Below are 13,893 nucleotides of genomic sequence, written 5' to 3' on the forward strand. Positions count from 1 at the left end.
GTTGTGAATTTGTTGGACTATATTTTAGATTTGTTAAGTAAAATAATCAATATAAAAGATTAAGACCTTTATTGCGATGATGGTTTAATAGTAATGCGTAGAAAATCTGGTCCACAGCTCGATAAAATTAGAAAAGATGTTATAAAAATTTTCAAAAATGTTGTCTTATATAATATAAACTTCTATTTAGGATTATTTTATTATTATTTATCCCGGATGTAGTTTAAGACCAGTGCTTTCCTTAAAATACTGAATCTACCCAAATGCTACATGCTTTGATTGATTGGATATTGAATAGGGCTAATCGATTTTCATATTCTTTTCCCCTTAACAAATGGCATAATTTAGTAGCTCTTCTTTGAACTCGTTTGATAACTTTTTCATCGACTTTGTTGAATGGAACTCATGCAGGCTTTCCATACTCAAAGTGAGGTCCCACAAATGTGGTATAAAATGTTTTAAACATTGAAGGGTTTCAGTATCTAAACGTCGCTTTGAGTGAAGTTAGTGCTGCATTAGCTTTAACTGCTGCATATTTTGATTGGGCTGACCATTTTAGATCGCTAGTTATTAAAATTCCAAGATCTCGCTCAATAAGTATGTTTGGCTGTTATCTTGATTTGTATGCTAAATTTGTGGTCATAAATTGTTTTGGACAATTTTTTTATCGTCAATACTTTGCCTTTGCTTGCAAAAAACCCCATTTTCCAATTATCTGCCCATTTAGCCACAGCATCAAGATCTGTCTACAGTTAAATTGATTTTTCATTATATTTATTAGTTTGCTGTCATCAGCAAAGAGTTTGAGTGAACATTTGACAACATCTGGCATGTCATTTATGTACATTATAAACAGTAGAGAACCTAGAACAGATCCTTGTGGCACACCACTCTGAGTAGTTTTCGTCAACAAGAACTCTTTGTTTTCTGTCCATAATAAATACTTAATAAATAATAAATAAGAAATACTTTTAGCCATCTCAGTAGTTTAACTTTGAAACCATAAGCCTCTAATTTGACAACTAATGCCTCATGACAGACTTTATCAAAGGCTTTAGCAAAATTCAGATAGATTATGATTGCGTAAAGGCCACAGTTTAGTGCCTCTGATGTAATGTCTATTGTCTCTAATAAATTTGTAACACATGATTTTTGTCTTACAAAGCCATGTTGATGCTTAGGGATTAACTTGTGCTGAACCAGGTGACTCATCATATGTTTTTTCAACAATCATTCCATGATTTTACATATTATGGCTGTTAAAGATATTGGTCTATATTCAGATGGGTCGTTTTGTTTACCTTTTTATTTATATATTGGTATCACATTCGCTTCTTTCCAATTATTAGGTGTTATACCTGTTTCAAATGATGAAACTATCAGAAGAGAAATAGGCCAAGCTGAACCAGTGGCACACTCATTGAGAACATAAGGACTTATGCCATCTTGGCCAATCGCTTTGTATTTCTTCAAAGCACTCAACTCGCCAAAAATCGCAGATTCATTAAGATCAAATTGATCAATCTTGCATACCTGATCAGTCCTGTTTGGTAATGTAAAATTGTTTTTGTGGTCAATTTTAGAAAAAGCAGACTCAAACTGTTTGTCAAGACATTCTGCTTTTTCAAGTGATTTTGTTAGCTCCATGCCGTCTTTTATCAAAGAGGGAACAGTAAACTTTGCTTTTTTTTTACTGAAAATATAGTTGTATACAACTTTTGGATTAGATTTTGAAAGTGAGACAAGTTTTGATTCACAGCTTTTTCGTGCAGCGACTATGTCTTTTTTTAACTGCTTGCAAGTTGCTTTGTAGAGTGAGCTGATAGATAGATGAGTAATGGGTGAGCTGGCTAGCAGTTTTGACCAAAGGTTAAATTTCTTTTTTGTTAGATTTTTAATGCCTGTTGTAAACCATTTTGGTTTTGATCTCTGTTTTTGAGTTGATGCTGCTTGATTTGGTACATATTTAACTAATCCTTCTTTGTATCGAAACTCAATGATTTGGTTTATCATAATGAGATTGTTTTTGAAATTTTCAAGTTGTTTCCTCCATTCTGCATCTGCAAAAAATTTGTTTAGATTTTTATAGTCGCCTCTACCATAGTTTGGTTTAGTTAGTAATAACACCCTGGTTGGTGAGATTGATGGTTCAAACAAGAAACACCATATAAGAGTGCAATAGAAATTTTTTTATTGGGGATGCCAAAAGGTGGACCAATATTGAGTTCTATAATTCTGGAGGGGCAGTCAGTTAGCACCAAGTCAAGAGTATTATTGCCAAAATTAGGTTTCATGACATGCTGTGCAAGAGCTGCTGTGTTGACAGATTCCAAAAAGTCAGTGCTCAACATTGTTGCATTTTTCTTAGTGCTGCCACCAGCCGCTGTCCACTGTATTTCAGGGTGATTGAAATCACCAATTATTTGTAACTCCATACCTTTTTTTTTTGCTATATTTGTAGCAGAAATTAGGCTACAATTAATTGTTCTGTTGAGTTCTATGCTTGCAGATGGCTCTCAATAAATACATCCAAAAAGGGATTTTTTACTTTTGTGAAATATTATACACTATACCTGGCCTGGCATTTTACCATGAAGCTCAATTGCATTAAAGAATGATGCTTGTATATCTTGTCATATATAAATTGCAACGCCACCAAATGAATCAGGTCTTTTGTTGTTAAAAAGATTGTAATTTGGTAATTGGAGCTGGAGTAATCACTGAACCAAGTTTCTGTAAAAGCCACTATCATAGGGGAATTTAATGTTGTGACAGTTGCAGCATGAATGTCCATTTTATTACAAAGCAATGATGCATTTGTATAGAAACATGTGATTTCACTTAAGGCTGTATAATTACCACTATTGCTAGATTTTTTGTTGATGGCTATGGAGATGGTGTTTTTGTTACAGATAGTTGGCTGGACATGCTTAGTACTAAATACTGTTGTTCATTAATTGCTAACAACTCTGCATATTATCTTGATGGTTCTGGTGTTGCAAAGGTTGAAACACTTGTAGACCTTTTTTTAAGAAGTAGTTCAAACTCTACTATTATTTTTTTCAAAACTCCATTTCTTGCGACATAAAAAGACTTTTTTCCATTGTTAACATCACAACCCCTACCCATGCTATCCTGGTGTTTCAAGTTTGCATTTAGATCATCTCTTCTTTCTTGCTTTCTCTTCTTAATTGCTCGCTGAACACTAGTTTTATCAGGGTTAACATAAATACCTTTGAATTTTTCGTTATCTCTCAGTTTGCGTGCATTGGCTAGTGCTAAATTGACCAATTCTTTACTTTTCAGTTCAACTAAGATCGTTTTTGTTGTCTTTTTTTCTGTCCCAGACTTTAATCTAAATGATTTTGACGTTGTTTCTTCATTTACTTGTAGTACAGATAAGATTTCTCTTACTAACTCATCATCTTTATACTTAGTTTCAACCTCAGATCCCTGATAATGTTGCTTATTACAATTTTATTTTCAATACGCTAGCTCTCATCCAACTCCTCCCTTATCTTAGTGATCATGATTAACTCTTCCTCGCTTTTTTTTTTACTGAATAACAATGCAAATTTGGATAGTGGTTATTTATTTGAAAGGTTAGAATTGGTTGTTAAAGTGTTTAAATTTTTTGTTCTAAGTACTTCCTTCTCAAGGTAATCTATTTTAGTCGTAAGTTGGTATATTGTCTAGTTTTTTTTCTGATCAAAGTCTTCCAAAAATCTTATTCAGTTAGACATGGTGATATGCTGTTCCTGTAACAACCTGATTGATGTTGCTAGAGATTTAAACCAGTCATGGTGCGGTCTTGTTGATGTTGTATGATTTCCCTGGCCTAGACTAGGCTAGTTTGATAGCAAAACAGTTGGATCATCCATTGATATTACTTGATTTAAGGAAGGAGGGCTACCACCCTAATACAGTGGATTACCTCCTGGTAAAGAATTATTTAGTTTAGATAGTTATCTTATTACACAGGGACTAAAAAGTTTAAGTATGTGTTTTTCCGTATGTTTTCAGTATGTGCTTTTTAATATATATATATATATATATATATATATATATATATATATATATATATATATATATATATATATATATATATATATATATATATATATATATATATATTTATATATATATATATATATATATATATATATTTATATATATATACATATACATATATATAAATATATATATATATACATATATATATATATATATATTTATATATATACATATGTATACATATACATATATATATATATATAATATATATATATATATATTAGTAGTAGAAAATCACTTAACAAAAATTTTTCCATTTAACACTGTGTTTCATCAACAAAGATTCATCAGAAAATCTTTTTTCTGATGAATCTTTGTTGATGAAACACAGTGTTAAATGGAAAAATTTTTGTTAAGTGATTTTCTACTACTAATATAATTGCTCTGTTCTTTTAAGAACATTGAGCACTCTATTGCGTAGAATACTTTTTAAAGTTGTTTAAATATAATACATATATATATATATATATATATATATATATATATATATATATATATATATATATATATATATATATATATATACATATATAAATATATATACGATATATATGTATATATTTATATATATATATATACATGTATAAATATATATTTATATATATATATATATATATTTATATATATTTATATATATATATACATGTATATATATATATATATATATATATATATATATATATATATATATATATATATATATATATATATTTATAAAGTCGGTAATACACTTTATCTTTTTTAATAAAAATCTTTTTTTTTTTAATGAAAAATATTTCTTGAAAAATTACCTTTGCAGTTCTGGAAGCTTTTCCATATCTAAACAATAGTATTTTTCCTTTCAAGCTAATGTTAAGTTTTTCCAACACTGCAAAATCTTTTTGTTCACCATAGTTACAGTATACAATAGGTGCCTAAAAATATATGTAACTAGGCTGATACCTTTTTTAAAAGTTTTTAAAAATTTAATAATAATGAAACTATTTCCAATAGTAAGTTAAACATTTTAGAACAATTATTTTAAATCTATATGCTTTTGTTCTGACATTTATTTTTGCACTTAAATTTCTAATGTGCAAATTTTATTAACAACGTAAACTTGTAATTTTTTTTTTTAATTTCTTTGCAGCATTTTTAATGCATGGGTTTTATTTATAATTTTGCAGTAAAGATGAGATGTGTGAAGATGTGATGTATATCACCAGTGATATACATATATACATAGTAAATGGAAAGTTTAGAAGAGATAAGAAAGAGTTTAAAAGAGGTAGAAAGGTTTAAGAGTAAGCTGAAGTTTCTGTTCATACCTACTTGCTTTTAGTAAGACTTTTTCAAATTTGGCTATTTCACCTTTGGAACTTAATATTGTATTCAGTTTGATTTTCAAAGACTCTCATAGTCACATACTTGGCATGGCTATATACTTGTGCATCAATCTATTTGTTGTGAATTAAGATTTGACTCGGATGACTATGCCTTTATGTGTTTTTATTTAGCACAAATTGATTTGAAGACATTTCTCTTTACTTAGTTGTTTTATCAATGTTACTTCTGATCAAATCGGCCATGCTTTTTCTTTATCCAATATTGTTGTTATGGCAACTTTAATGCTTATTGCACTAAATAGATTGGCTCTAGTACCACTGACCCTACTAAAGGTTTCAAAATATTTTTTTTTTCAATCTTCTACTTAAACAGCTAGCTTAGTGATTTGTTTTCCAGACAATACTAATCAACTTTTTTACTTCTTGACTTGTGTCTTGTTTTTGAGCCAAACTCCTTGTTTTCCTTGTTCCCCAAAAGGTGGTTGAGATCATACTATGATCTGCTAAAACTATATTATTATTAATACTTCTTCTATATAAGATTTATCAGTACAGTTCTTACTGATATAGATTACACAGCTCTTACTGATATAGATTACTAATGTTTATTGTCTCTCTTCTAAAAATTGTGCCTTCTATATAATCTCATAAATTTAAGCCAGCATGGAAACTTTTATTCCATTTTGTCAGTTGTATTTGTCAAGGCAATCTTAACTTCACCAGATAATTTTATCCTACTTTTTTTAGCTGTTATTTTTGAATCTTAATCTTTTCTTTCACCTTTTTTGAAAGAAAAGTAAAATCTTTGTTCACACGAGAGTGGTCAAGAGACTATTCTTGTGTAAAGATTTTACTTATTTTTTTATTACAAAAAATGATTGCATAATTTGATATTGTCCGACGCCAAAGTTGATTTTATTCCCACTATTATTGTTCTCTGACTATTAAATCTCATATTTTACCTAAGTGGTTATGGTTAGGTTCTAAATGGCTAGGTTCTAAAAACTTTTTAAAAACCTAATGACTACACTCTTCTTGTCATCTCAGATAAATCCATTGTTAGACAACAAATGACTACAGTTTCTGTTGCTGCGGTTGTTTTTCACTTGAACAGCTTGGGACCTGGAAAACATTCCTATCACAGTCTTAATTAAGTGTTCTATAAACTCTTTTCAGTAAATTGTTTAATAAGTACATAATCTTGTTTAACTGAATCTTGATTTCCTGTCAGCTAAAAAATAACATCTGTTTTGAGAAGAAGCCCTTTTAACTATTTTTTCCTCAAACATCTTCTAAGCTTTGGATTCTAACATCTATGCTTTGGATTCTTTCCTTGTTTTTGTGTGAGGTTTATAAAAAAAAGCTAAATGTTTACTCTTTAGCATCAAGATCAAATTTAATACAATATAATAATTAACAATTACAATATACAATTGATATATTATAATAAACTTACTTGTTTAAGTAATAAAAACAGAATATTTACAATTAAAATGGTTAAGAAACTTGTCAAACAATTGTTTTATAAGTAATTTTGGAAAACAATTAAACAACCACATTTTTTCAATTTCTTAACAAACTTGTGGATTTTGAAAATACAAAAAAAAGGCAATCAACTTAGATAACTTTCATTCATTGTAATGACAGTTTGCAAACTTCTATTTCCACCAAAAGGTAAAATAGTTAATGTAATAATTAAAACTCATTTAGTAGAGCAAAAATAAAATAGTCTATAGTTAATGCTATATGTTACAAATGAAATATAAGTAAAACTCATTTAGTTGAACAAAAGTTATAACAATTTCCAATAAGTAAATGAAAAAATTCTTAAAAACAAAGCTTTTAGTGAATTATTTTTCTGATTTTCATTCTAATTCTAAATGTTAAACTTAAATTACAAAAAAGTTATAACAACCTAATGCCTAATGGCATTTCAAATATTTTTTTATACAGTGACAATGTCAATGCAACAGTGATTTGCTATGCGCTTGCTTCAGATTGCTAACATAGCATTACAGATGAGATAATAGTTTAAAATGTGAAGTGTCACTTTATAGCAATGTTCCAAATATTATACTTTTATTAAATATTAATACTATAGTTAAAAAAAGCAGTGTAATTATTTAATGGAAAACATTTTTTAGTGCAACAAATAAAACATGCATTTGCAGAATTACGTTTATTGAATTACAATAATATTATAATTATTATATAATATATAATTATATAATACTATAATATATAACATTATATAATATTATAATATATAACATTGTATAATATTATAATATATAACACTATATAAATAACTATATATTATAATATATGACATATAATGTATATCATTTAAAAGAATAATACGGATATAAAACTATAACAATAACTGTAACTAACAATAATAGAATACATATTATTACTATATTACTGTTAATACAGCTTAGGGTGGTCCTTCATTTTCAAAATATGATTTTTGTATGGGGCACCCTTGAATTTTGCTAATAAGCATGCATACAAAATTCACAAAAAACTCAGCTAAATCTGAAAACAATAAGAGGTGCTTACCACAAATATTAGTTAAGTATCATGTAGGGATTCGGTGGCTGTATTTCACTAGTTGTTATGCTGGTGAACTCTTTCACTACACCCCATACTGCCTGCATAATTTAGCAATATGATGTTACTTAGTTACTGTTGTTAAGTTTTCCAGAATTTCACCAGCTGTTAGCTATTTGTAATTAGACATTAAACAGACAAAAAATTAAATGACTTGAAAAGTTGCCAGTTCAGGACGCTAATTTGATTTTATTGGTATAAGTTGCCAATAATGTGGTGCATATTGCATAACATGAACATTGTCAGTTAGATTACTGAGCTCTAAAAATTTTGGCAGAAACTATAATTAAATTGAATGGTAACAAATACAATTATTGTTTTGAAGGGGATGGCCAATGCTTGCAATGGAACTTCAAAATCAAGTTGTGTGTGAGTTGTGGTTGATAGGCCAAATGTCTGAAATTCTCAGCTCTACAAAGTTACCATCAAGGATGAAATGTAGACAAAAAATCACAGAGAGCCTGAAGGCAGAATTCAAGCCAAAATCTCCACTAACAATATACTGGGATGCAAAATTACTCGAAGATATCAGTAGCACTGAAATTGTGGATCAGCTTCCAACATTCATGTCTGAACTAGGTGTTGATCAACTTCTTTGCTTTGAAATTAGTTCCATAAATAGTGGTCGAAGAAATGGTGCTTGCATGTTATTGGAGCAGAAGCTTGTCAAAGATTTGCTCTGTTTTGCTTGTCATCATTACATTTTAAAAATTGTCTTAAAGGCAACGGTTACTGTTTCTCATGGGCCTTCAAAGGGCCCAGACATCATGATTTTTAAAAGTTTCAAAAGCAGTTGGAAATTTATTGACCAGTCAAAATTTCCTAGTATATTGTTAGTGGAGCTGGTAAGCACTTTTATAGATACAAACTCTGTGGTAGGGACCCCAAAAACATATCTTTTTCAAATAAAACTTTTAGTACAATTATTTTTTCATAAAAGTAAACCATTCAAGAAGGTGTCCCATCAGAAAACTGAAGATTTTTTTTTGTGTGAACAAGGACTAACCTAAAACAGCTATTTAGAAATAAGATTGCGAGAAGAATAAGACTGGTACATGTCATATATACGACACATTGCAACATAATAAAACATATATATGCCATGGTAGATGTCATATATATAGCAAATGGTAACATAACAAAGTGGAAAAATAAGTAATTAAGAAAGAATATTTTTAATATGAAATTTTGAAGTCATAAATAAGGAATAAGTCATTTAATCCTTTTTAACATCTTTTTTAATGACTTAATTAATTGAAAATCATTTTTAAAGTTTTTTAATTAAAAATCTTTTTAAAGGAATTGTAACTTTGAAATTGTTGAGTCATAGCGACATAAAGAAACAAATGACTAATAACATAGCTATGTAAAGTCCTTTTTTTAAAAACATTTTATTCTTTTATAAAACCATTTGACATTATATGTAATCTTATTATTTTCTAGTTTTATTATTTTCTAGTTTTATTATTTTAATTTAAAATAATAAAACTAGCATTTTAGGCAAATAAAAATTTAAATGTTAGGCAAATAAAATTAAAAATAAATGTATAAATAAAAAATCATACAATAACTTCACCACTTGTACCAAATGCATTAAAAGGGTAGACAACATCTCCTTTTTTCTCCGAATCAAAAAAAGCAGGTTCATTATTAATAGTAATATTTTTTTCAATTGAACCATTTATATTTAGAGCATTTATGACTCCTGGATTATTTGGAAATGGCAGGTAGATATTATACTTGTACTCATCAACTTTATCAAATCCAGACTCTTCCCATTGTTTAGCAATTTCTTGACCTAGAACTTTGTTTCTCTCTGAACCAGGTAGGTGGGGCAATTCAGTTAAATATCTAAAGAAACAGATTATATGTTAATAAAAGTTTATAAAAGTATTGAAAAATTCGACTATTTCATAAACAAGTTTTTTTTTAATGTCTTGATGTATTATATTTAAAAAAGTTCATCGAAATTTTCAATTCTGAACTCTAAAAAGCCAATATGCTTGAATGTAATTCAATATAAAAAACTCTGAAAGCCAATATATAAAACTCTGAAAACCACTATGCTTATATGTAATTCACTGTGTCACGAAATGACTTTTAATTCGAACCTCTTGTCCCGAGAAAACCCTTTGGAGGTTTGAGAGTACACATGTGTAGAATTACACTAGAGTTGGTTTTGAAATCTTTCATCATCGTCCGAGAAAGAAAAATCAGTTTAAAGTTTTTAATTTTATGCTTATTTAATAAGGTCAATAAACTAAGAGTTTTTTTTTCTTTCTCAAAAAAACTGTCTATTTTGGTTATTTGTTTTACAAATAGTACATACAAAATATTTCAGCAAAAAAATAATTAACTAAAAAATTCCGGGAAAAACCTGCAAACAGTTTAGAAACCGTTTTAAAAGAACAAGGTGTGCGTCATTTTTCAAAATGCCTAACCAAGCAAAAACTCATGAAGACAACAGGAAAACTGTCTGTTTTCTCTGTATGAACAAAGCTAACAGGCAGCTGACTGATTTTATGATTAAACGCAGTCAAGAAATTTTGGGCCAAAGAATCAACTTTGAAGACCAAAGAGTACCAATTGGAATCTGTGAAAACTGTCTAGTAAGTCTCAGAAGAAAAGGTGAAGGGAGAGATGTCCAACTTCCTTCCTTGCCAGACTATCAAAACATAAAGATCCGTCCTGCAACATGAGAATCAGCATGTGATTGCTTGATTTGTAATGTGGGAAAAGCAAAATTCAGAAGCCCTCAGATAAGTGGAGCAACAAACACTGCCAGTCAGCTTATAGAACAGCCAATTATTGAGAAAAGATGTTCAGCATGCTTTTCATTGATAGGAAGAGGCATCCCTCATCTCTGTACTAAAGCAATGTTACGACAGAACTTACTCGAAGTTGCAGAAAAGGACAAAAAAGCAGCAGAAAGAGTGGCTGTTTCTGTAATTGCCAACAAAGTTCCTTCCCCCCATGGCACTGTCCGTCTCAATCAAGGAGTAGGAAGACCCTTTCCAGTAACTGCAGGTAAAAACTGTACTTTTTAAACAAAAAAAACTTTTGTCAAAGGGCATAGTAATAAAATATACACTATGAATTTCGGAAATGATACAATGGTATCTTTCTGTGATTTTTTGCAGGTCCATCGCGACAAAGAGAATTATTTCCTTCATCTACACGCACCTTGACTGCACAACATCTAGTACAAGTTCAAAACCAGATTAGTCTTTCAAATAGAGGAATGAATATGCTTGCTTCAACTCTAAACAAAGTAGTTCCACAGCGTGTTGTGGAGAAAAATTTCAGAGAAAAGTTTGAATCTCTTGGAAAGCAACTTTCTGACCTCTTTGTCACCTCAGAAATTACTGATACATCCAAAAGCACTAGCCAAGAGTCTAAACATTTATTGGTGTACTGCAATGACATGGAGGCATTAAGAAACACTGTTGCTGAAGTCAGAGGCCCTCAGTCAGACCAGCTTATTAAGGTGCGTATAGATGGTGGAGGCGGGTTCGTGAAAGTTTCTTTTGGTATTATGAGCTTAGAAACACCAGATACTTCTCCTCCATCAAAGAAACCTCTCTTTAAAAATTTCAAAGACGCAGGAATGAAGCGTCAACTTTTGGTGCCATTGCAGAAAATGTCTCTGAAAACTATGACAATGTCAAACAAAACCTAGATAAACTGTGTTTAGAGAGAATGTCTTTTGTGTTGTCATGCGACATGAAGCTTGCTAACATAATGTGTGGCTTGCAATCTCACTCTAGTGCATACCCTTGCACCTGGTGTGACATTGAGTCAAAGAATCTTCATCACAGTGGTGAGCTTCGAACATTTGGCTCCATTCGTTCTGATTTTGAAGGCTTCCAAGCAGCCGGTGCCCAAACAAAAAAGGCAAGGGACTTTCAAAATGTTGTTCACCAGCCAATAATAAGACTTTCTGATGATACTCTTGTCCTAGATTTTATTCCTCCTATGGAACTTCACCTTCTTATTGGTGTTGTGAACCACCTCTTTAAGAACCTCTGTCAGGTTTGGCAAAATGCAGATGAGTGGCCAAAGATGATCAACATTCAACAACAACCTTTTCATGGAGGACAATTTGCTGGCAATGAGTGTAGAAAGCTTTTGAGAAATGTTGACTCACTTCAACAACTTGCAGAGAAGCATGCTTGCTTTTTGGCATTTCCATTTATTGAAACCCTCAGAAAATTTGATGCTGTTGTTCATGCCTGCTTTGGGAATACACTCCAACAGAACTACTGTGAGCTTATTGAAGAGTTTAAGGCTTCCTATCTCAACTTTCCAAACACAAGTGTTACCCCCAAAGCACATGCTGTTTTCTTCCATGTGACACAGTTTATTGATCGCCATAACCACTCTCTGGGCATCTTTTCTGAGCAAGCCACAGAGTCACTTCACCACAACTTCAGTCTTCATTGGCAACGTTTCAAGAGGCCAGCCATCCATCGGGATTATCCCAGGAATCTTCGAAACTGTTTGATCGAGTATAACAGTAAACATTTATTTTGATTTCTATTTGTGGAAGAGACATTTAGAGTTATTAATTACATATGCTATGTAAGAGTTTAATAAAGGCTTGCTTCTTAATCAATTGAGTAGAATAATTTTGTATAAGTATCTAGAATCATTAATGTTTTTCACAGCTTGAATTTCAAAGCTGAAAGTAGAAAACTTTTTGTCTTTCAAGAATAGTTTGTATGTATTTTTTTTGGTTTTGCTTTGTTTAGAGTTGCAAACACATTATATGTTGAAGAAATTTATATGTTATAATAGAGAACAAGATTTTTTTAAAGAAATTATTTTTTTGTAAAATTTTTATTCTGAGCAATAAAATTAAAAACTTTAAACTGATTTTTCTTTCTCGGACGATGATGAAAGATTTCAAAACCAACTCTAGTGTTATTCTACACATGTGTACTCTCAAACCTCCAAAGGGTTTTCTCGGGACAAGAGGTTCGAATTAAAAGTCATTTCGTGACACTGTGAATTCAATATATTGGGATTATTTTACTTAAATGTAAATGATTAAAACTGGTATTTAACCAGAGCTTAAGGCAAGTTTAATAAAATTAAATCAGGGCCAGGACCAAGGTAATGGCAGAGACTGCATAAATATTTACAAATTCTATATTTTAAAAAAATATAGGATTTGTAAATAAGTTTTATGAAAGTTTAAAAAGTTTAAAAGTTTTTTTTAATAGTTTGCCAACCTAAACCAAAGCCTTTAGTCCATGTAGCAGCACTCCTCACATATTCCACCAATTTGTTACTCAACGTAGCACACTCCTTGCATGTACTACTTTTGTCAGTTGATATACGTTAACAGTAAAAAAATAAAAATAAAAACATTCAAAACTATTTTTATTTTTAATAAAAAAATGCAAAATATTTCAGTCTATTAATTTGCGTTTTTATGGTTTTTTAAGAAACAATAAAATTCAATTCGTTTGCTTAATTAAATTTAATGGTTTTTGCATAAATTCTAATCAACTTTTAATTGTCATTTTTAAAGACGAGAAGTCATTAAGTGCCATTTTTTACTATAAATGGTAAATTTAAACATTTATTTACTATATGAATATATATATATATATATATATATATATATATATATATATATAAATATATACACACATACATATATATACACAGTGCTGTGAATAGTGGATTGGAGGTCTTCCCCCATAAAACCATAACTAGGGGCCCAAAATCTAAAAATTTTTTGATAGGTATTATTGAAAAAAAATAATAATAAACTCCTCAAACTTTCAAAATGGTCCCAAAATTTGCAAATTGGCTCCCTAAATTTGCTGGGCCCCCCTGTGAATTATCATATTCCACAACATTACTGGGCTGT

At 30.0% G+C, this 13,893-nt stretch overlaps 1 protein-coding gene across 1 annotated transcript in view; it reads right to left on the minus strand.

Moving 5' to 3' along the window:
• LOC101234710 (putative N-acetylated-alpha-linked acidic dipeptidase) overlaps nt 1-13,893 on the minus strand; it is a 93,487-nt gene that overhangs the window by 50,415 nt on the left and 29,179 nt on the right. Inside the window, exons 3-4 of the mRNA XM_065789020.1 lie at nt 9,578-9,863; nt 4,866-4,988 (exon numbers count right to left, since the gene is read on the minus strand). Coding sequence (XP_065645092.1) covers nt 4,866-4,988; nt 9,578-9,863 — 409 coding nt within the window. The remainder of the gene's footprint in view (nt 1-4,865; nt 4,989-9,577; nt 9,864-13,893) is intronic.

This window comes from Hydra vulgaris, chromosome 01 (genome assembly GCF_038396675.1).
Source record: "Hydra vulgaris chromosome 01, alternate assembly HydraT2T_AEP".
In the NCBI taxonomy this organism is placed as follows: Eukaryota; Metazoa; Cnidaria; class Hydrozoa; order Anthoathecata; family Hydridae; genus Hydra; species Hydra vulgaris.